Source organism: Taudactylus pleione, unplaced genomic scaffold (genome assembly GCF_031769625.1).
Source record: "Taudactylus pleione unplaced genomic scaffold, aTauple2 ptg000256l, whole genome shotgun sequence".
Taxonomy (NCBI): Eukaryota; Metazoa; Chordata; class Amphibia; order Anura; family Myobatrachidae; genus Taudactylus; species Taudactylus pleione.
In genome coordinates this window covers 24,414,020-24,436,174 of record NW_028284658.1, presented here as the reverse complement: position 1 = coordinate 24,436,174, position 22,155 = coordinate 24,414,020, and the positions used below count along the sequence as shown (strand labels likewise).

At 44.1% G+C, this 22,155-nt stretch overlaps 1 protein-coding gene across 1 annotated transcript in view; it reads left to right on the top strand.

The window, feature by feature from the left end:
* Nucleotides 1-22,155, top strand: part of WNK4 (WNK lysine deficient protein kinase 4) — a 261,150-nt gene that overhangs the window by 212,468 nt on the left and 26,527 nt on the right. The window contains exons 14-15 of the mRNA XM_088480754.1: nucleotides 648-803; nucleotides 14,815-15,725. Of these exons, the coding sequence (XP_088336880.1) occupies nucleotides 648-803; nucleotides 14,815-15,725 (1,067 nt within the window). The remainder of the gene's footprint in view (nucleotides 1-647; nucleotides 804-14,814; nucleotides 15,726-22,155) is intronic.

Here is a 22,155-nt window from a genome sequence, read left to right as displayed (position 1 = left end):
CACCAAGTTGAAATGTCAATCACTGCCGGGTCCCTGCAGCTTGTGTATGGGCGATCGGCAGGTTGCCCTTACACGCCAGCAGATGATCAATACATCTTGCTTATATATCAGCATTGGCTGTGCTTGCAGGCCCGATTCGATATGTCTGTGAACAGCGTTCACAGACATATCAGGTGTACACACACGATGATCCACTATATATCAATATATCAGCCGTTCAATGGAATAGCCGATATATCTATCAGTGTGTACGCAGCATAAGGGTCATTCCTTCACTAGAAAACTCACCTGTATCTTAAAGTTCCTGCTTACTCACTAAAGGGATATCGCTTTAGTGAGTAAGCAGGAACTTTAAGATACACTACATACCCAGCAGCAGTAGAATTTGTAGAACTTACTATATGCGGGAAGAATGGTGCAACAGGGCAAGCACCAGGCCTTACACTATAAGGGCTCTAGATATGCTATGTTATAAATAGATGTGGACACAAAAGCATTATACATATTTCAGGGACAAAATCTGTGATGGTTCTAGGCTATTTGCAGTATAAGAGAGCCTTACATTTTACTTTCTCCTTTCTTATTTGGGGTAATGTACTCCATGGAAATTGGTTCTTCATTATGTGCTGTTTTGTTCCTTTTTCTAGATTTAACATGTACAAGTCCCAGCAAAGGACTTGGCTCCCCTGATCAACTCTGCCAGAACAGCCCAGTGCTGGACAATGATGTGTTTGGTGCTACTGGACCTCTAATGGGTGCTCCTGACCTCAGACCTAAATCCCTCTTACCATCCATGTCCATAGGTACAGTACATTTTTTAATCCTTCCTCTTATATCAATGTGCACTAATGGCAATGACTGGGGTGGGGTCTGATATCCAATTAACAGCTTACTAATGTTAGTGAGTAGCAATTACAAAGGAATGCATATCAAATCAGTAAAAACCTAAAAGAATAGAAAATTGAGAGCTATGAGTGCTACATTTCATTGGGGGCGATTTAATTAAGTGGGAAGTGAACAGCGCCGAAAAGTTGGTCCCAGAGCTCTTCAATTCACCGCGTTGTTTAGACCGGCTATTACAACTTAAGTCGGATAATGCCAGTTCTCGCAAATTAACTTGGGTGTTTAGTCGCAAAAGCCGTCATTCTCCGAGCTAAGACATCAAACAGCCTCGCGGCCAGCACTCTCAGGAGGGTGCGAGAAGAAATCCTTTAGTCAACCAAACAGCGCACTGAATTTAATAGCTCCAGGAACTCCTTTCTGGCACTATCAACAGTGCACTTAATTGAATTGTACACATTGATTGCAGCCCCATACCAGGGCCCCAGTGCACCCTGTGCCGCTGCCACCCCCTGCCTCTAACCGCATATTATCATAAGGCTGCGCCCCAGTAAGCACCATGGACAGAGCAGCACAGCACTGGCTGGAGCTTCCTAAGGACGCTCCGAGGAGTTGTACATGCTGCATGGTGTGTGGCCAGGACGTCTGTGCCTGGCACCCTATTAGCCACATGCAGGGGGGCTGAGGGGCTACACCCTGCCCTCCTTGTGGCCCTGATGATTGGTTTTCATGTGGTCATACTCAGGGCTTGAAGTGGTGGTGGAACTTATCTCCGCTGCCGTCTACCCCCCCCGCCGGACGCCACGCTAGGCTGACAGGCCAAAACAAGTGTGAAAACTGTCCTTCACACATACACACTCTTGTGTACAGGAAAAGTGAATGGCGGGGGGCAAGGGGATATGACAGTGTGAAATACATTTCAGATCCTTTTTTCTTTAGCACTCCTGCCATCAGCTGAGACTGCAATGTTATATCACTTAAAAAGAAAAAAAGCCTCTGAGTTTTTTTTATGGGGTCCCCACAAACGAGTCTTTGTCACGTGAATGCCTAATGTTTTTTTGCAACCCCTATATATTGCCTTCGCTTGATTCTTTCCTTACCTATATGCTGGTTTCTCTGAAATGAGGGACCTCTGAAGAAATTGAGACTCCCTAGACAGACAGACAGGGGTAATCAATTTGGACCCGATTTCAATTATCCCTGTATTCAATTTCAAAGATTTTTCGCAGGTGCGAAAAGTCTTTGAAAAAAACGGGGATAACTTTTCACCATGTTTACATTGGGGAAAAAAAGTGCAGAATTGGGGTTTAGGGGTGTAGGCTTAAAAAAAACAATGACATTTAAAAATAAACTGTGTCAAAAAAAGTTTTTTTTTAAAAGAAAAAAATAGGGACACCCCAAAAAATGAATGTAAAAATTTGGGGTAAAAAAAAAAAAGGAAAAAAAGTGTTTAAAATAGGGAAATAGGTTCAGGGCTATTCTGCAAATATGCGGCAGGTGTATTCTAGAATAGATTATTAGCGGCAGGTGCATTTTTGCAGAATTTAAAAAAAAAACACTTTTAGGGACTTAAAAATATGCTAGTACCCATTTTCATGTACCCCAATTTGATGGGACCACTTAAAAAAACGAAAAAAATAACCTAAGTGCTCTTCTGAATCACTTCTTCAATGTCGGGAAAAAAACACCTGCTGCAGCTATTTACAAACCCCCGACTAAAACGGGCGTACCCATAGTGATCCCCCATATCTGGACAGCTTTAGGGGGTCCTACAATTTATTCCAGATAAATCCCATTTTTTTTCGGCAATCCTGTTTCGCCAGCACCCATTTTCGTAACTCTTTAATTGAATACGGGGATAAAGCGGGTGCGCGCCCGATACTTTATCCCCAGAAAAGCTCCGATGTGGAGCGAAAAGTTCAGCACGGACTTTTCGCTCCAAATTGAAAACGGCTGAGAGAGTGGTTCTCTGTCTTCTAGACTTCTAGTTCCACCTCAAACCCCTATAGAACTGCGCTGTTAGGTCATTTTGATTACAACCAGGGCCCAGAATGCCACCAAAAACATACAGGTAGGTCAATGGTTTCTGAAGTAATTAAGCCTAGTGTGTTTCCATGTGATAGGGGTGCAGCGATTGCATTGCGATTGTGCTTGCCCAGAGGATTCACTCACAAGTTGAATGACAGGTAGTCAGCATTTGGGGGAGGTACCAGCGGGGTTTACAAAAATGCAGACATGTCTGACCATTTAAACGACATTTCGTGGGCCTGCCATAAATTAGCCATTGCAATCTCCTTCGGAGCATGATAGCTCTCAGGGCCTGATTCAGAACTGCTACCGAGCCAGCTCCGTCGTGCGCATGCGCGAGACCTGGATAGCGACGGGCAAACCGTCGCTCCAGGTCTCGTACCAAAGGGGGCGTGCTGTCGATGTTGAGTGACAGCACGCCCCCTTTGGTGGGCGTGCCGGGGGCGTGGCTGCCCAGACAGAGGCATTACCATGGGAATGCCTACCGTCTGGGGCCGGCCCCACTGACATGACAAGTGATGTCAGTGGGAGTGCTTTCGGCTCTATTAGAGCCGAAAGCACTCTAGGGCTTGCAGCAACGAGACCCTACCACAAGGGTCTCATCGCAAGCCCGATGGTCGCGATGGTCTTGACCATCACGACCATCTTCCTGGCCGCTCGCTATAGCTGTGGGTGGTCACCCACAGCTATACGAGCGGCCAGGAGGCCGCTCTAAAAATCAGGAAGGACGGCCTGATTCAGAGAGAGTGCTCTGTCAGAGCGTCCAGCTCTGAATCAGGGCCTCAGGGCGGGATGCACTAACATAGTGCACCACTTACCACCAGCCATCGCATATGTACTGATCGCATATGCACTAACATATGCGATCAGTACAGCAAAGGACAACTCTTCTGATAAGAGCTGTCCTTTGCGATCTCCGCTGCACAATGGACTTCCGGGTTTATAACCCAGGAGTCCATCTGCGCATGCGCAGAGTGACCCGGCAGCCTCGGGGCATGCTGGGAGGGATCCGATCGGATCCCTCATACCAGCACAATGTGGTAGAAGCCCATAGGCTTCTATAGGGTAACGCCAGCAATAGCTGGCATTACCCTCCACTTCAGAGACCCAGCGGTAGCACATTAGTGCATACGGAAAATGCGGTGAAACCCGGGAAACGGGGGTTTTACCGCATTTTTCGTTTAGTGCATCCCGCCCTCAGTGTGTCAGGAGAGAGGCAGTGTTTAAGACAGGTAAGACTTGACTTAGACTCTGCGTGTGTATCGAAGTTACCAATGTTTATGCTGTTGTGCGTCATCGGATTGACATGAGAAGGCAGTAATGGGCGTCCCTATACTCGGCTATGCTGTGGAAGGCATTAGAACATTTTAGCAATTGTGATCTCTGAGAAATCTCATTTGCAATTACATTAACAGTCAGGCCCATGAAGTGTAAGCTCCACTGGAGCAGGACTGATGTGAATGTTGAAATATTTTCATCAAAGCACTGTGTAATATCTAGCCACTACATAAAAGCCATATAAATAAAAGGTTAATAAACATATAATAAGTTAAAATGTTTACATTTGAAGTTCCTCTTAATGACCAATTATTATGTTATCTCCATTAATGTCTAGTTTGCTTTTGTTCTAAAAATAAAAACATAACTAATGTACAGAGCCGTAACTAGACTTTTTGGTGCCCTGTGCCAGAAAGAGCATTGGCGCCCCCCCTATTTTTGAAATGGGGACAAAAAGCACCCGAAAAAGGGGCACGGCCTCATGGGGAAGGGCCAGAGAAAAGATGGGGAGGCCAGGAGATGCTAGGGAATAAAATAAGAGGAAGCTACAAGTGAGAATGATTATAAACAGAAAATTGAAAGGCTCGAACAGCGCCCCCCTGCCCTGCGGTGCCCTGTGCGGTGGCACAGGTCGCACCACCCTAGTTACGGCCCTGCTAATGTAATCACCTTCTCTCCCCTCATTCCTAGGCACACATACTGTACTTCTTTATAACAAATTATAGTAATTGTCACCAGTGATCCAGTATAATTTACCGCTGGCAGTTCAAATCCCGACAGCGGCAGCCCGACAGCAGTGAAAATCCCGATTGTCGAAAAGGTAAGTACTCACTAACCTATTCTACACCCTAACCCTCCCTTAGGGGTGCCTAACCTTAACCTCCTCCCTAAGTGCCTAAACCTAACCCCCCTTCCCCGCCACCTAAACCTAAGTCCCCCGGAGGGGTGCCTAACCCTAACCTCCCCCCGGGGGTGCCTAACCCTAACCCCACCTTCCCCTAGCCTAAACCTAACCTCCCGGGGGGGGTGCCTAACCCTAAGTACCCCCCGGGAACTCTAAACCTAACCCTCCCCCACCCCGCGGCTGTACATGCCCGTCGCCCTGCTTACCTTTGATTGTTAAGCCGGGTGTCGGGCTCCTGGCGTAGGGAAAATGACAGGCGTGGGGATTTCGACGCCTGTCATTTAACCCTTGCCGGGATTATACAGTTGGGAAGCCGGCGGTCAGGATTCCGTCCATCGGCTTCCCGACTGTTTCCCTGTCACCAGATGATTAAAGGACCACTAAACCCAGAATTAAAATGTGCAAACATAAATCAAGGAGGTAAAATACATTGTTCAGCATTAGCCTGGCACTCATTCCTGCCCACTCCACAACAGACTGCTAAAATTCCTCCAATATCTTTGAATGTATATGAATATGAATATCACATTTCCTGCATATGGATGAACTAGCTGTATGCTTTATTTGCTGTCTCCCTTTTATATGGGGTGACTTAAGTTCTGAAACTCCAAAAATATTCTGGTAGGTTAACTGGCTGCTGACAGTGTGTGTCCATGTGGTAGGGAATATAAATTGTAAGCTCTGCCGGGGCAGGGACTAATATGAATGACTCACCTACCGTATGTAAGGGTTGGGTATGAAATATCGGCAGTCGGGATGCCTGCTGTCAAAATGCTGACAGCAGCATCCCAATGCTTGGCATCCCTTACTGTTAGTGCCTAACCCTAACCCTTACACCCCCCCATTGGTGCCTAGCCCTAACCAACCCCCCCCCCAGAACATATCCCTAACCCCCCCATGGTGCCTAAACATAACTCCCCCACCCGGCGGCTAACAGCTAAGACGCCCCGGTGTACCTTCGTTCGGGGTGGCGGCTGTCAAGATTCCGGCGTTGGGATCTAGATTCTGGCGTTGGGATTTTGATGCCTATCTTTAGTCCCACGTCGGGGATTTAACGGCTGGCATCCCGTCTGCCGGCATACTAACTACATCCCGTCTGTAAAGCTCTGTGGAATATGTGTGCATGTGGCTATATAAAAATAACTGGTGCTCCTGGAGGTGGCGCTATCCAGGGTCTCACTCGGTTACCGGACTCCTGCTCCGCTATAACGGGCATAGCAGAGCCCGGAGATGGCCCAAGTGATCAGCTGTGTGGTCTAAACAGGCAGCTGGTCTCCCATGGTGCACTGGGACCCGGTCGTCACCTGACAGGGTCCCAGTGCAGTATGGGATGTCACCTGACTGGAGCGACAGAGGACATCCCCGGGGGCCCGATAACTGCAGGTAAGTGTAATTAAGGGAGGGGGGTCGTGGGGGGGCCGCGATCGCGGGGGCAGGGCTTAGTGACAGGGGCGGGGCTTGGCGACAGGGGGGGGTAGCAGCAGTGGCCGGTCGGCACATGCGCGGGGCACTTGTCACTGTATTTTTTGCGAAAATATCATGATAAGGCTCTGGAGGGGATTCGCAGGGACAGAGCCTTCTCGCAAGCTCTGTCCCTGCAAGGGATATGTAGTAAATCCCTGTGATATTGCCTGAATTCGCAATGCGAATCCAGTCGGTAATATCACACTACAATCTGCATTACAAATGTGGATTGTAGTAAATAGAGCCCTAAGACTGTTAAGTTCTGGCAGGAACATATTCTGCCACCTTTCATTGTTCTTCTTGCAGTTACCTGTATGTGTGACCAGGGCATTATGGGTGCTGAAAATGCAAAGCATAGAGACCACTGGATCATAATGCAGAGAACACTGTGTGTGTGTGTATATATATATATATATATATATATGCCATTCTTTCACATTTATCAGCATTATACCAATAGCATGTGTGGATTCTGCTTAATTGGTATGACATTATTTGCCCTTCTGCTCCACGGGAGGTTTCTGTCCTCCCTGAGCTCGCCTTAGGACACCTGCGTTACGGTTTGACAGGTGTACCGCCCCAGTCAAACCCTATCGGGAAGATGGCTTTAGGTTAAGTAGGTCAACATATAAGTTTGTGATTTATTTTCGAGTAACCCTTTGTATAGACCAGGAAAGATAAAGCTTTAACAGTTCAGCTTTTCATGCTTGTCTAAATTTTACCTTACTCCCCCGGAGAACCTGGATGTGGTGTCCCAGTTTGGGGGTGTGAGAAGGAGCCTGGCGCATGAACTGCATTATTGTGCGCCCCCTCCGAAGAACCCCATGATTCCTGCCATTGTGCACTGTGGCGGGGCACTGATGAAGTGATTCACAGCCAATCACCTTGTTGAGAAAGCAGACCACCCATTTAAAAGGGAAAGTGGGCGTGACTTAGGAGGCTAGCTTACTCTCCTGGGATTTTGTGAGAGCTGCCCAATGAGAACCCCAGACATTCCAAGAGAGTAGGAAAGCAGTTTACCTACATATCCCATGATCTGCACTGAATATATTTCAGATGCTTTTTTGATACACAAGAAGTCTCATCATTATAAACCTAAACTACAAACTGACATAAAAAAGCTAATAACAAATACACTGTACATATGCTGTATGTAAAAGTGTTAAGGGCTTATCAGAAGTGAAGATATTTGAATTAATAGTTGTATAGAGTAGCAAACATTTAAGGTCTGTCTCAGAGGTGTAAGCAGGAACAATTTGCAAATGCTCACACTGTCCATGCTGCGTAACTGAGCATATGCATTTTCCAGCAACTACAGATGAGTTGTACACAGCTGAACCGTATCTCCACCTGAGTGGATGTAACTGGGTGACACCTGGACATTCACAAGTAGTGAAGACATTAGGATGTCTCTTGTGTGTCCTATTCAGATTTTAGGGTACGCATAGATCCATCCATCCATCCATCTTGTTTATGTTTGTATAAAGCAAAAAGAGGCAACGTTTCCAGTCCAGTCGATCCTTTATTAAGCAGTGACGGTGATAAAGGAAGGATTGGATATGAAACTTAGGGCCTGATTCAGAGCCGGACGCTATTTGCGGTCGTTCGTTCTCAAAAAAGGGGTGGCTATTCAAATGAACCGTTCGCTCATTGCGGTCTGTTCACGCCTATAAGTCTGAACGAGCGAACAAAACTTGCGGTCGAAATTTTGAAAAATACGCCCCCTGGCCGCTCGCACCATACGTCATGTCCGCTATTTATTAGATTAATCGAGTACATCGAACAGCGTATGAACTGCTCGCTATTCTTGTGGTTGGTTTTTCCTACCGCTATATTGCGAGCAGTTCTGACTATAAAACAACCAAGTGACGTGGTCAATGACGCTGCTGTATTAATTATGCACACCCTTAAAACGCCCGTTTTGACCTTTAAGCACGCCTGCGTTCTGATTTCCACTCCCCGTTTTCAAGCACCTTCCCCTGTTACCACCCACAAACGCCTCCTCCTGTCACTCAAAGTAGCAGGCATTCGCTATATAGCGAACAAACGATTTTCGGCCGCACTGACTGGTTTGCGCATGCGTATTGTAAACCGTACACATGCGCAGATGTGCGAACATCGCTCGGAACGAGCGTACTGCCGCTTACGAGCGGCTCTGAATCAGGCCCTTAGCTTCTATTTGCTGCAAATATTCCTAATCAGTTTATGCACATTATGGTGCAGTGCACTTGCAGTGTCGTTGCTTTCTCACCTGATACCCTTCTGGTACCCAAAGTTTATGGAATTTTTTGGAGTGACCAGTTTTTTGCTAATTTTGCTAACTCTGGCCCCCGTCCCTACACTTATCCTGGCCACAACTCCCTTCTCTCTCTGTTCTGAATGTGCATGTCAGTCATTTATATGTCATTCATATTGAATCACATACCATAAGCAAATCAGAGATATTTCAATTTGCTAAGTACAAGCTTCTGTCATCTATGGATAACTACCCCCATGATCACACGTTTGTCAAATATCCTCAGATCTAAAAATGTATAATATATATATATATATATATACATACATACATACACAAAAGCAAATTCAGTGGCACTCACAGGACTTCTTAGGGATAATAATCACGGTGTGTTAACACCTAATCACCAACCAGTATCCTTCTAGACCACAGAAGATACTGGTTGGTGATTAGGTGTTAACACACCGTGAATATTATCCCTAAGGAGTCCTGTGAGTGCCACTGAATTTGCTTTTGTATGTATTGACTTTGGTCTGGAGGCACCCAGCAGTGGCAGTTCTAGGTGCGGGCTAACAGGGCCGTCGCCCGGAGCGCCGACACCTAGAGGGCGCCACTGAGTCCCCCCCCCCACCGAAAAAAAAAAACCAGAAGGGAAAAAAAAAAAAAATGCGCCGGTCCAAATGCGCCGGCCGCTGCCGGGAGGCTGCATTTGCCGGGCGCCTGCTGATATTTGTTATCAGCAGGCACCCAGCTCCCTCCCTGCAGCGGCACCCGAAAGCCGGAGCTCACTCCTGAGCTCCGGTTTCCGGCAGAGAGAGAGTACTATGGGAGGGACGTCATGATGTCATGACGTCTCCCCATAGATCCGAGGAGCCGCCGTCGGACCAGAAGGCAGCGGCAGCAGAAGCAGGAGCGCGGCTAAAGGTAAGTATTGTGTTTTTTTTTTTTTTTTTTCTTACAGTCGGAAGCACCAGCACTGGGGGGGCATTACTACTGGGGGACGACTATAGGGGGCATTACTACTAGTGGGCACAACTACAGGGGGCATTATTTCTGGGGACGTTACTACAGTGGGCTCTTCTATAGGGGGCAGTACTACTGGGGAGCATTACTAATGGGGGCATTACTAATGGGGGGCATTACTACTGGGGAGCATTACTAATGGGGGCAGTACTACTGGAGGGATTACTAATGGGGGCATTACTGGGCATTACTACTGGGGAGCATTACTAATGGGGGCAGGACTACTGGGGAGCATTACTAATGGGGGGATTACTAATGGGGGGCATTACTACTGGGGAGCATTACTAATGGGGGCAGTACTACTGGAGGGATTACTAATGGGGGCAGTACTACTGGGGAGCATTACTAATGGGGGGATTACTAATGGGGGGCAGTACTACTGGAGGGATTACTAATGGGGGCATTACTAATGGGGGCATTACTACTGGGGAGCATTACTAATGTGGGGATTACTAATGGGGGATTACTACTGGGGAGCATTGCTAATGGGGGCAGTACTACTGGGGAGCATTACTAATGGGGGCAGTACTACTGGGGAGCATTACTAATGGGGTGATTACTAATGGGGGGCATTACTAATGGGGGCAGTACTACTGGAGGGATTACTAATGGGGGCATTACTACTGGGGAGCATTACTAATGGGGGCATTACTACTGGGGAGCATTACTAATGGGGGGATTACTAATGGGGGGATTACTACTGGGGAGCATTACTAATGGGGGCAGTACTACTGGGGAGCAATACTACTGGGGAGCATTACTAATGGGGAGATTACTAATGGGGGCAGTACTACTGGGGAGCATTACTAATGGGGGGCATTACTACTGAGGGAAATACAATAAGGGACATTACTACTGGCATTACTACTGTGGGCACTAATGGGGGCATTACTACTGTGGGCACTACTATAGGGGGCATTACTACTGTGGGCACTACTATAGGGGGCATTACTAATTGGGGAATTACTACTGTGGAGCTTTACTACTGGGGGAACTACTATAGGTGGCAATACCACTGGGGGTACTACTAATGGGGGCACTGCATGGGGGGCACCACTACTGGGGCCATTGTGTAAGGGGCACCACTGCTGTGGGCATTGTATAAGGGGCACTACTATTGTGGGCATTGTATTAGGGGCACTACTACTGTGGGCCTTGTGTATAAGATACACAAATTTTGGCATTATGTAAAAGGGGCACCACTTTGTGTCATAACATAAGGGACTACTATGTGGTGTAATTTGAATTGGGGATAATGTATTATAAAGGTAATTACTGTGTGTGGCACAATGTATTATACATTTTATTACTGCATATAGCATAATGTGTTATACAGGGCATTACTGTGTGTCGCATAATGTGTTATAAAGGGCATTACTGCGTGTGGTATAATGTCATAAAGGGCATTACTGCGTGTGGCATAGTGTGTTATTACTGCGTGTGGTATAATGTGTCATAAAGGGCATTACTGCGTGTGGCATCGTGTGTCATAAAGGGCATTACTGCATGTGGCATAATGTTTTATAAAGGCCATTACTGCATGTGGCTTAATGTGTTATTACTGCGTGTGGTATAATGTGTTATAAAGGGCATTACTGCGCGTGGCATCGTGTGTTATAAAGGGCATCACTGCATGTGGCATAATATCTTATAAAGGCCATCACTGCGTGTGGCATAATGTTGTGTTATCTAAAAAAAAAGTTCCTTCTTTCTTTTTTCTTTTTTTTTTGGGGGGGGGGGCGCAACTGGGAACTTTCGCCCTGAGCTCCACAATGTCTAGAACCGGCCCTGGCACCCAGGCATGATGGACTGTCTATTTAATTGAGTGCTGGCTCGCTCCTGTTGTTATATATATATTAGGGATGTGCAGGCTCGGTTCTACTCGGTTCCGTTCGGTTCTTTTTACCGGATCTTATTGGGTTTCAGCTGTCACGAGTTTTGGATAGCCAATAAGATTCGGTAAAAAGAACCGAACGGAACCGAGTAGAACCGAGCCTGCACATCCCTAATATATATATATATATATATATATATATATATATATATAAAAAATGAACAAAGGGGGTGCACTCACCAGTCTTCTAAAATGAGTTTTTATTTAATCTTTTTAAAAATTGATTGCTCCGGGCGCTAGCATCGACAGATGAAGTGCTGGAAGCATTAACAGCGGTTGTCATGACTGCTGTATTAGCTTGCGTGCCACTTGACAGGAAATGGTACCGGCTTGCGTTCCACTTGGCAGGAAGTTTGGGGAGTTGACACGCACGCTAGCGGGGGATGCAGCTCGATTATACCTGTAAGGTTTGTTTTTGTATATGTGTCTGTTAACATGTTTTTTTAATTACTTTTCATTTTTTAGTGTTAGTCTTGGATTGGCATTATTGCACAATTAGAAATGATGTCTTCATGTCTCTATATGTTTGTATTGTTTGTACTCACATGATTGTGAGGGAGGAGTCTCTTAATTGGACTCAGGTATATATTGATTCAAAGTACTACTTGGAATTGTACCATGACAAAGGTCCATGGCTAGGACCGAAACGTCGGAGCTTTATTATGATGCTGTAATTTTTTTTTAAAAAGATGAAATAAAAACTCATTTTAGAAGACTGGTGAGTGCACCCCCCTTTGTTCATTTTTTGTATGCAGGGATACAGGTGATCCCATTTGGGTGGCTACCCCAGCAATTGGATTTTCAGACGTGAGTGTGGACTAATACTGGACTTTATATATATATATATATATATATATATAATGTGCTTTTGCCCTTCTGCTCCACGGGAGGTTTCTGTCCTGCCTGAGCTCGCCTTATATATATATATTAGTGATCATTAGTAGTATTGCTTTTATATAAAGCACTTTTATTTGTCAGTTTTTAGTGGGCAATTAACGTCTGTCAAAGTATAAGAAGTTAGTGACATTCTCCTTTAGACATAATTTAGGATGTAGAACATACTGTACCGTACATATAATATTTTTAAATGTAATTGGAAATATCTTTAGTAATAGTAATAGAGCTGTAATAGTTTTTTCTTTTTGTTAGAACACAGACGCAACCATGTATAGACCTGTACATTGGTATTCACATATTTTGCTGTAGGTGATAGGACTTCCAGTTTTTCGACTTTTGCCCATCTAGTCAGGGATTAGATTTTATGCAAAAGTCAAGTAGGGTGAAGCCACTAACACAGGAGCCCATGATCATATGGAAAAACTGCACATGCCATAAGGGCTGGTGCAATTTTCGATGGTGCTTCTGATGGTGCGTCTACAGATGCACCAAGACAGATTTTCACAGGCACAAAGCTCTGTATGAGGGCACCTCAGTTTTAAAGACATCGCCTGTGGCATTGGCATAAGATGCAGCTGCGTCTGCGGCAAAGACTCAGCCGTGGCCACGTCTCCATGTGTCTCAGAATCAGGCCCTAAATGTTATAAGAAACTGAATTATAGAATCTGTATGTCTCTGGCACACATTGAGTGGTGTTCTGCTGCAGCTGCACCGCAAATTTAAGGAAAGCAGCTCACTCACGTCACATGGCGTATTGAGACTTGCTGTGTGAGGACACATCTGTATCTGACCCAGTTATCTTACTTAGGGCCTCATTTATCAACGAGTTTTATCATTCACATCGAGTGATAAAACTTGCTGCATATGATAGATGGTGCTTCTGCCAATCAGCTCCCAACTGTCATTTTTCAAACAGATGACAGTTGGGAGCTGATTGGCTGGAGCACCATTATCATGCGCAAAAAATAATTTTCACTCATGAATGATGAAACTCTTTGATAAACAAGGCCCTAATGGTGCATACACAAGGTCAGATTTGCTAGATGAACGATAACGATGAGCGATAATGATGAACGATTGAGCAATTTCATCAACGTTTTGAACGATTTTGTGAACGATTGAATGATTTCTGACAGTATTAAAATAAATGAAATAGTCCAAATCTTACTGCAAACACAGTCGATATCAAATATCGTTATCTGACATGCGGCAATGAGCATCGTTGGTCGATGCATGCCCAGCATGTCAAAGATATGAACGATGTAACGATTTTCACAATTGTTATCGTTCAGATCTTTAACAAAATCTGACCGTGTGTATGCAGCAACAGGGGGAGATATACTAAGCTCTGGAAAGTGATAAAGTGGAGAATGATAAACTACCAGCCACTCAGCTCCTAACTGTCATGTTACAGGCTGTGTTTGAAAAATGACAGTTAGGAGCTGATTGGTTGGTAGTTTATCACTCCCCAATTTATCACTTTCCAGAGCTTAGTGCATCTGGCCCTAGGGGGTCTATTTATCAAGCAGTGAAAACTTGGAGTGGTGGAGAAGTTGCCCATAGCAACAAATCAGCTTCTACCTATTATTTTATAGAATGTACTTGAAAGCTGATTGGTTGCTATGGGCAACTTCTCCACTGGTCCACTTCTCCACACTTTTCACTGCTTGATAAATAGACCCCTTAGAATATTAAGGCCCCCACACACGGAGCGATATAGCGGCCGTCCGACGGTTTTGAACAATATCACCGCTATATCGTTTCGTGTGTGGGCATGATATCGTCCGCTGCGGGCCCCCATGGGTTCTTCCGTCACTCCTCCAGATCTTTCTGCATGCTCAATTGATCTGGGGGATCGGCGAACGATCCCATGCAGCGCTATGCGAGTGGGGGGGGGGGAGCCAGCATATCGGGCGGTATGGGACCCTTTAGACTTTCTAATTATAAACCTACTATATCTTTTTACTTTGTTAATCTTGATAAATGTATTTTACATTTTTATGTGTTTGTTTTTATGAGTGTTTATTTATGTTGTTGGTTTATGTGATTTGGAAACCATACAGAATGGGTACCAGTATGAAGAGAGCAAATCAGTTGGTTAAAAATCACAAAAAAAAATGGAAATACTAAATTGTGACTTGTTTTGTTGTTTTTTTTTTCAACTAATCCCAGGATTGTATTGTATAATAATGCTTTGCTGTTTAATGATCTTCAGATTTATGTTATGACAGTAATTTTCTTCCTTTGTAGGGTCCCCGATGGCTGCCAGTAGAACCTGGCCTTCCTTTGAAACTACATCCAGCCCAGCCGTACCGTTCTCAACAAGCTATTCCATGCCATCTTCTCAGACTTTTCCACCTGCGACTTTAAACTCCATGCACAGTGGCAACTACCTTTCTACCATACCCCAACACATGATGTCTTCATCTGCTGCAGGGCAAATGAGCTCCCATAATTCCATGTTTCCCAACATGATGAATCCTTCTGACAATCAGGGGAATGCCTTACAGCACATGCTGAATAGTGGGATGGTGCCACCAAATATGAATAATGCTTTAGCATCTAGTGTTTCACCAGTCACCCAGTGGTCTACAACAACACCCATGTTCTCCTTGGCTAATGTCTTATCCCTGGCTATGAGTATGGCTCAAACCTTGTTACCAGTGGCATCAACTGCTACAACACAGCCTCAAGGGATGCCTCCTGGTGGGCATGTCTTTCCTCAGCCAATGTCTGGGCACCTCACCTCTCCTCTGATGTATCCAGCAAGTTATTCTCAGCCTCAAAGTCCAGTCAAGGATTTCCGGGGTCAGTGCCCTTATGTATATCCTGGATCCACACATGCTGGTGGGGTGTTCTATCAGAATATGCCAGGCCAAACGTTTTCTAGTCTGGGTGGCACTTTTTCTCAGCCTTTTGTTCCCCCAGAACCTGTGCCACTCAGTGGAATGTTTGCTCAACAAGTGCCACCTGCAAGCATGGCAGGATACCCTCAGAAACCTCCTCCAATGATGGAAGTGCCACCTTCTCCTGGGGTAGTCAAAGACTTACCAGAACTGCAGCCAGGAGTAGGAGACTTCAGCGAGGTGTCATCAGCCACAACAGGAAATCAAGTTTCAGAAGCATCTGTATGTGTGGTGGGACAGACCATGAACAAACCTGTAAGCATTAGCTTTTGATGCGTGAGGTGATATAAAGCCAACGGGCCAAATGTAATAGGGTGAGAGTTTAGAAAATGTGAGAGAAAACTCTCACACTTTTTAAACTCGGCCAGTGTATTAAAGTCTGAGAACAGGCAAACTCACATGTTTTTCAGACTCAAAAAACTCTCACGATTTAAACTTTAATCCAGATGTTTTCCCTTTTTGAAGATACAACTTGACCAATGTAATAGTGTGAGAGTTTACTGCTAAATTCTCACCCTATTACATTTGGCCCATCATGTCTGGACTTAGTTCAAGAAAAAAATAATAAAGGGTTCAGTTCCTGCTAGCCGTTATAAAGTATTTTTTTTCTTTTATATTAAGGACAGTTGGTAAACTGTTGTTCAAATAATTTGTTCAACAGTAGGATGCTCAAATCTTGTATCATCTCTGGGATCCAGGTTGCCTTAAGCTTAGTATGACCAAAATATTCAAATACATAACTCCACTTAGCCTTATGTACTAAACAAATGCATAAACATAAATGACTAAATAATAGATACAAAATGAATGGGTATATTTGTACAGTAGGGCCTGTTGAATGCAATGTAAAATCACAAGATGGGATCTGCTCTTATTTATCACTATGCCATAAATAGGATAGACTGGCATTCACTGGGTTCTTATGGAAGAGGCCAGCAATAGGTGCTAACCCATGTGCATTACTGGAATCATTCCTGGTAAATAAAATGAATCCCATCTGTGGAAGTAACATCAATATTGTCAAACATCATATTATAAGTGAATCGTATTTATTTACGTTAACTAAAAACCTAATAAGCCTGTTGCTGACTGGCTCACTTGGCTCTTTGGCAAAATGGACCCCACAAATGTGACATTGATTGCGTCATATGATGCTAGCATGGACTGAACCTTTAGCTTTATTCATTATGTAAAATGATGTGCTTAGTGCTGCTACTTTGGGGCTCATTACAAAGTTGTTAGTGCCTGTCCATTTTGCAAATGGATTGTAAACATATCTTCTTGAGGGAATTATTGAAGCCTTTGCAAAACATACTGCTAAGGATGGGGAAGAAACTTATACCATGTGCCCATGGTCTATTATCTGCTAGTTGTAATGTTTATGTGCATGGAATGGGTATTACATTCTGCCGGCTCGTGTCTGCCGGTATTTTAACTACATCCCATGTGGATAGACGTATGTTTTACAAAGGGTGCACTGATTCCTTTTTCATGGTTTACCATGAGGAGCTTAGATGTGGGCACAGATGTATGAGCCCTTCAACTGGCATTTCTGGAAGGGAAATTACTGAATATTCTCATTACCTTAAAGTGTTGCTGTCACAGGGGATTCTCATTTTCTATCTTAATGGATTACATCGAAACTACCTATATACTTAACTATACTAGTCCTTTCTCCCCAAAAATCACTTTCCTTATGTCTCTTCCCTTTCATTTGCTGATGCTGCTACCTTTGCCGTAATATTTTGAAATGACTGTGCTGAAAAATACCAATGAGGATTTATGTACTTGTGACATGTCTATTTTTATATATCATACTAATATAGAATTGTTCTAGTTTTAGCTTTTTTAACATGTCTTTTGCTGGGGTTGTGAATTCTGAAGCCTTTGGGAAAATTGGGCACAATTCTTCACAGTGTGTCTCAGTCAGGGTAACAAGAAGCATAATCAAGTGGTATAAGAAGAGCAACGGAATCCCAATCCCTTTAGCCTATTAATTATGGAGCATATTGATCAAAGAGACAATAACCTACTGTACTTCTTAAGAAATAGGCCATAATCCCATATGAGCATAATCTACCATTTTGTGCAAGACTTGAAAGCATCCGGGCCATTCATGCAGGACTTTTACTACTTGCATGGTGTTTTGAATACACTTTTTTTTTTTTTTTTTACATTTACTTGGAGGAAGGGAATCACATTCTCTCACTCCTAATTTTAGAGTTGAAAGAATTACAGTGGCTGAATTTTATTTTTTATTCAAATGTTTACATTGTATTGCAAATCAACCCTGCCTAGTAGGAACATAGGGCCTGATTCAGACACGCTCGCGAGTGCATTGTGCTCGCAAGCGGGTTGATGGTGGGGTACTGCGCATGCGCAAGCCCCGGAGCGTGAGAGGAATTCTCTCGCTCTGGGACTCACTACAGAAGGGATAGCTGTCGATGTTGATCGACAGCTCACCCCGTTTTGTAGGCGGGGAGGGGGGTGGCTACACAAACGGAGGTGTTCCCGAAGGAACGCCTGCCGTTTGTAGGGGGCACCACTGACATCACCAGTGATGACAGTGGAGAGCTTCCTGCTCTGTTAGAGCAGGAAGCTCTCTGTGGCTTGCGACTGACAAGACCCTACCACAAGGGTCTCGTCGCAAGCCCCGATGGTTGTGGCCATCACCTGGCCACCCGCACCTGTGGTCACCCACAGCTTAGCGAGCAGCAAAGAAAAACAAAAACGCCCTGATTCAGAGCGAGCTCTCTTAAAGAGCGTCCGGCTCTGAATCAGGCCCATAGTACTGTATATTGTACATATAATATTTAAATGCAAATATAAAAATATACAAATTTGTCATTTTGTACTATATGGAGCGAGAAGCTTGGCACAATTTAGATACCACACCATGGATAGCTAGTTTTAGATTTTTGCACCACGGCCACATTCAAACAGCATTGTACTACAATATCAGATTTTGGTCTCTGTCGCACTGCTGTAACACGCAGATCAACTAGCGGTGTACTGGGTATGCACACACCTTGTGCTTTTATCGCAGTGCGAAAAACATGCAAATTCAGTAAAAATACTGCGTGACGGGAAACAAGGCATGGCTTCGTCGCATTTTTTGTGGTGCACCAAATGGGGCTATGCGGTACAATTTGCGGCTAAGTGAATAAGGACACATCTGTATGAAACAAAACATGCATGTTAAATATGTAAGGCGAATAGCTTCATTTATCATCATATTTTAACTCATGAACTGCAAGAACCCAGCAGCATTCATCTTTATATCAGGTATACTTTATATATAATATTGCCTGAAAAAGCTACATGAAAGCCCCTTGTGACAAATAATAATAATAATATAAGAATGTGGAAAAAATGTTTCTCCTGTCAAAACAGTGTATTCAGACATTAGTAATATATTTATTAATAACAATTAATTCATTGTTGTAAATATGGTTTACATATTGACACCATCTATCCCATATCTATCCATTTTGTTCGGAGAAAAAATCCTGGCACTGAGCTACTTAATGCTTGTGGATGTAGGAGGTACCGTTGCACTGATTGCATCCTGAAGTCTGGCTTGGTGCCTGGCTATTCAATAATCTCTTCCAGAGTAAATCCTTGCTCCAGTGTCTGATAATAAGATCTCCGTGTGAGACATGCGTATTCCCTGATGCTAAGGTTACATCCGGTCAATAAAACAGACCTCTTTATTTGTTTTGCACCTTAGAGTTATTTGTATGTACACAATACAATAATTTAAGTCAAATTTTTATATCGAAGATAAATTGACAGAAATAATTTAACTTGGCAAATACAATAACTGAATCTTTTGAAGTCTGAACTATATTAGTTTCATTTTAAGGGGGAATTCACTTCTGATACCCTCATTTTCTTGTACACTCCATAGGATTAGATGAATAAATAAGCCTGCAAACACAAGTCATAAGGGTCCCAGAAACAAATGATAGTGGGCCTGATTCATTACCGATCGCAACTGTGATTACGCACGAAATCGGGCAGTTGTTGCGTACTGCGCATGCGAGAACCGGCCACTGCGATCGGGAGTGACTATGCAGACCCATCGCAGAGTGATTGACAGGAAGTGCTGTTTGTGGGAGGTGACGGGAGGATGGTCGGTGAAACGCAGGCGTGCCAGGGAGCTTTGAACGCCGTTGCATGGGCGTGCATAAATTAACCACTGCGATGCCTTACGCAGCCTGAGTACTCATAGCGTGCAATGAAGTTAGCAATTCCTGAGTAAGGACAGAGCTTGTGTAAGTGAACGTGAGGCTGCGATGGTACTCTGTTACCGATGGTTTCGCAGTCTTGCTAAGTATTACGGATGTGTGTATGATAAAGTGGGCGTCCTTATGTAGTGCTGTGATGGCATAGCAATTGGAGTAGATTAGCAAACTATTGCAGTGAGACTGTGTGCGTAATCGCTATTGCATTCGCAGTTGTGCTCCATAATGAATCAAACCCTGTAAATTAATTAACAACAGCCAATGGAAACTGAAAAAAAACCTACACATTATGCTAAAAACATGGGCTAGAAAACTTTATTAGGAACCACACGAGTCATATATATGAATTTTTAAAACACCCTCAAACAAATAATAAGCGGGAATAAATGCAGGAATTTTTGGACCACAACACTTTAATTCAAAATAATGACTTAGTGGTCGTAGTATTCCTTACAGATGTGCCCTCATACACTGTGGCTAGTGGTCGTAGTATTCCTTACAGATGTGCCCTCATACACTGTGGCTAGTGGTCGTAGTATTCCTTACAGATGTGCCCTCATACACTGTGGCTAGTGGTCGTAGTATTCCTTACAGATGTGCCCTCATACACTGTGGCTAGTGGTCGTAGTATTCCTTACAGATGTGCCCTCATACATTGTGGCTAGTGGTCGTAGTATTCCTTACAGATGTGCTCTCATACACTGTGGCTAGTGGTCGTGGTATTCCTTACAGATGTGCCCTCATACACTGTGGCTAGTGGTCGTAGTATTCCTTACAGATGTGCCCTCATACATTGTGGCTAGTGGTCATAGTATTCCTTACAGATGTGCTCTCATACACTGTGGCTTAAGTCGTGCCAAACAGCCCCTTTCTGTGTGTCAGGTCCCGGGTGACTCAGACCCCCCGAGCGTCTTTTTCGCACAAACTATACATCTTATTTGCATAAATAAAACAACTGTAAGCTACAAAACTACTTTGCTAGATTGCACAGATCAATTTTATGTGCAACATTTGTACATCTGTGTGCGAATAAGTCTGGATCTGTATATGAAGTGGTACGATGCAGTGCCTGCGGCCTTTTCCAAGTTCTGTTATGTTTTATCTGTGACTTATTTCATGTTTAACTGCACAGGAATTTGTTTTAAAGCCGCAGCCCAGCGTCTCTAGTACAGTTTGAATGGTGATTCGCTGTGTCTGCAATGTGAATTAGAGGCAAAATGTAAAGAAAGAGATGATACAGTAACGCTACACCTCTTGGAGCGTTTCAGTCGTGCCAGGAGTCTTCCGCTGTATGGCGTATTGATGCTAGGTGTATGAGGACACATCTGTATTGACTCATTGATGTTGTAATTGATAGGCTGCCTCCAGTGTTTGTATGTGACTGGTCACATGTTAACAAATTATGGGCATGAAATGCAGCTCGTAAGAGCGTTTATATAGTCCAAAGATAGGATATGTCAGATATTTACCTGAAAGTTCTGTGGTGGAGATTGTTTGTTTTATAGGTGAATGGAGACACTGCTACCGGTGTTTGTTTGTTGTTGAAGTGTGAAATTTTTCACAAAGTAATCATAAATATTTAGGTTCTGAAAGTAAAGGTGCGTATCCACTAGGCGATTAAACAGGCCGATTGAACGATAATGACATCGTTATCATTCAATCGCTTGCTAATCGTCCACAAATCTGCCCGCTGGTCGTTTTTGACATCTATCATTGCCCGTACATGCTGGTCAACCTGACGATCACGTCAGGTTCAGTATGTACGGGGATGATGGATGTGCCTACACTGAACGACTGAACGTTCAGTGTAGGCACATCGCAGTGTCGTAATCGTGCTCTCGTTTCACAGTCGGGAAGTGGATACGCACCTTTACAGCAACAGCTATCCCCAAGGGCAGCAGTATATTAGTAACTAATCATTTGTGGCCTCATGAGGTCACACTTGCCTAATTTTGAAAAAGCATTTCAGGGAGATTGTGAAAGTTACACCTATGAGCACTGCGGTAAAGTGGGCGTGTATTGCTACATCTGATGGGTGTGTCATAAAATGTACTTACATCCATATGTAAACAAGACCCAAAGCAGTTAGTAAGATCTACTTGTTAATGAAAGTACACTGATACTTTTAAGAAAATGCATGTAGCCATAGGGATCATTGTGCCTTATAACCAATGCAGGGAAACGATACTAATGATCCCATTAAATGTATATATTTCTGGTATTTTTTTTATATAACAGCTACATAATTGGGGGAAAGGTGCAATCAGGGAGACTGCTAGACTCTTCAGGGAGATTGCTACTGTTTCAGGGAGTCTCACTGACAACCAGGGAGAGCTGGCAAGTATGCATGAAGTGTCACCCAGATTTAAATTTGTCTAGCAAAACAAAATCGCTGCATCATCTTCAGTATATTTGAAAGGCGGTCTCATAAAGTGCAT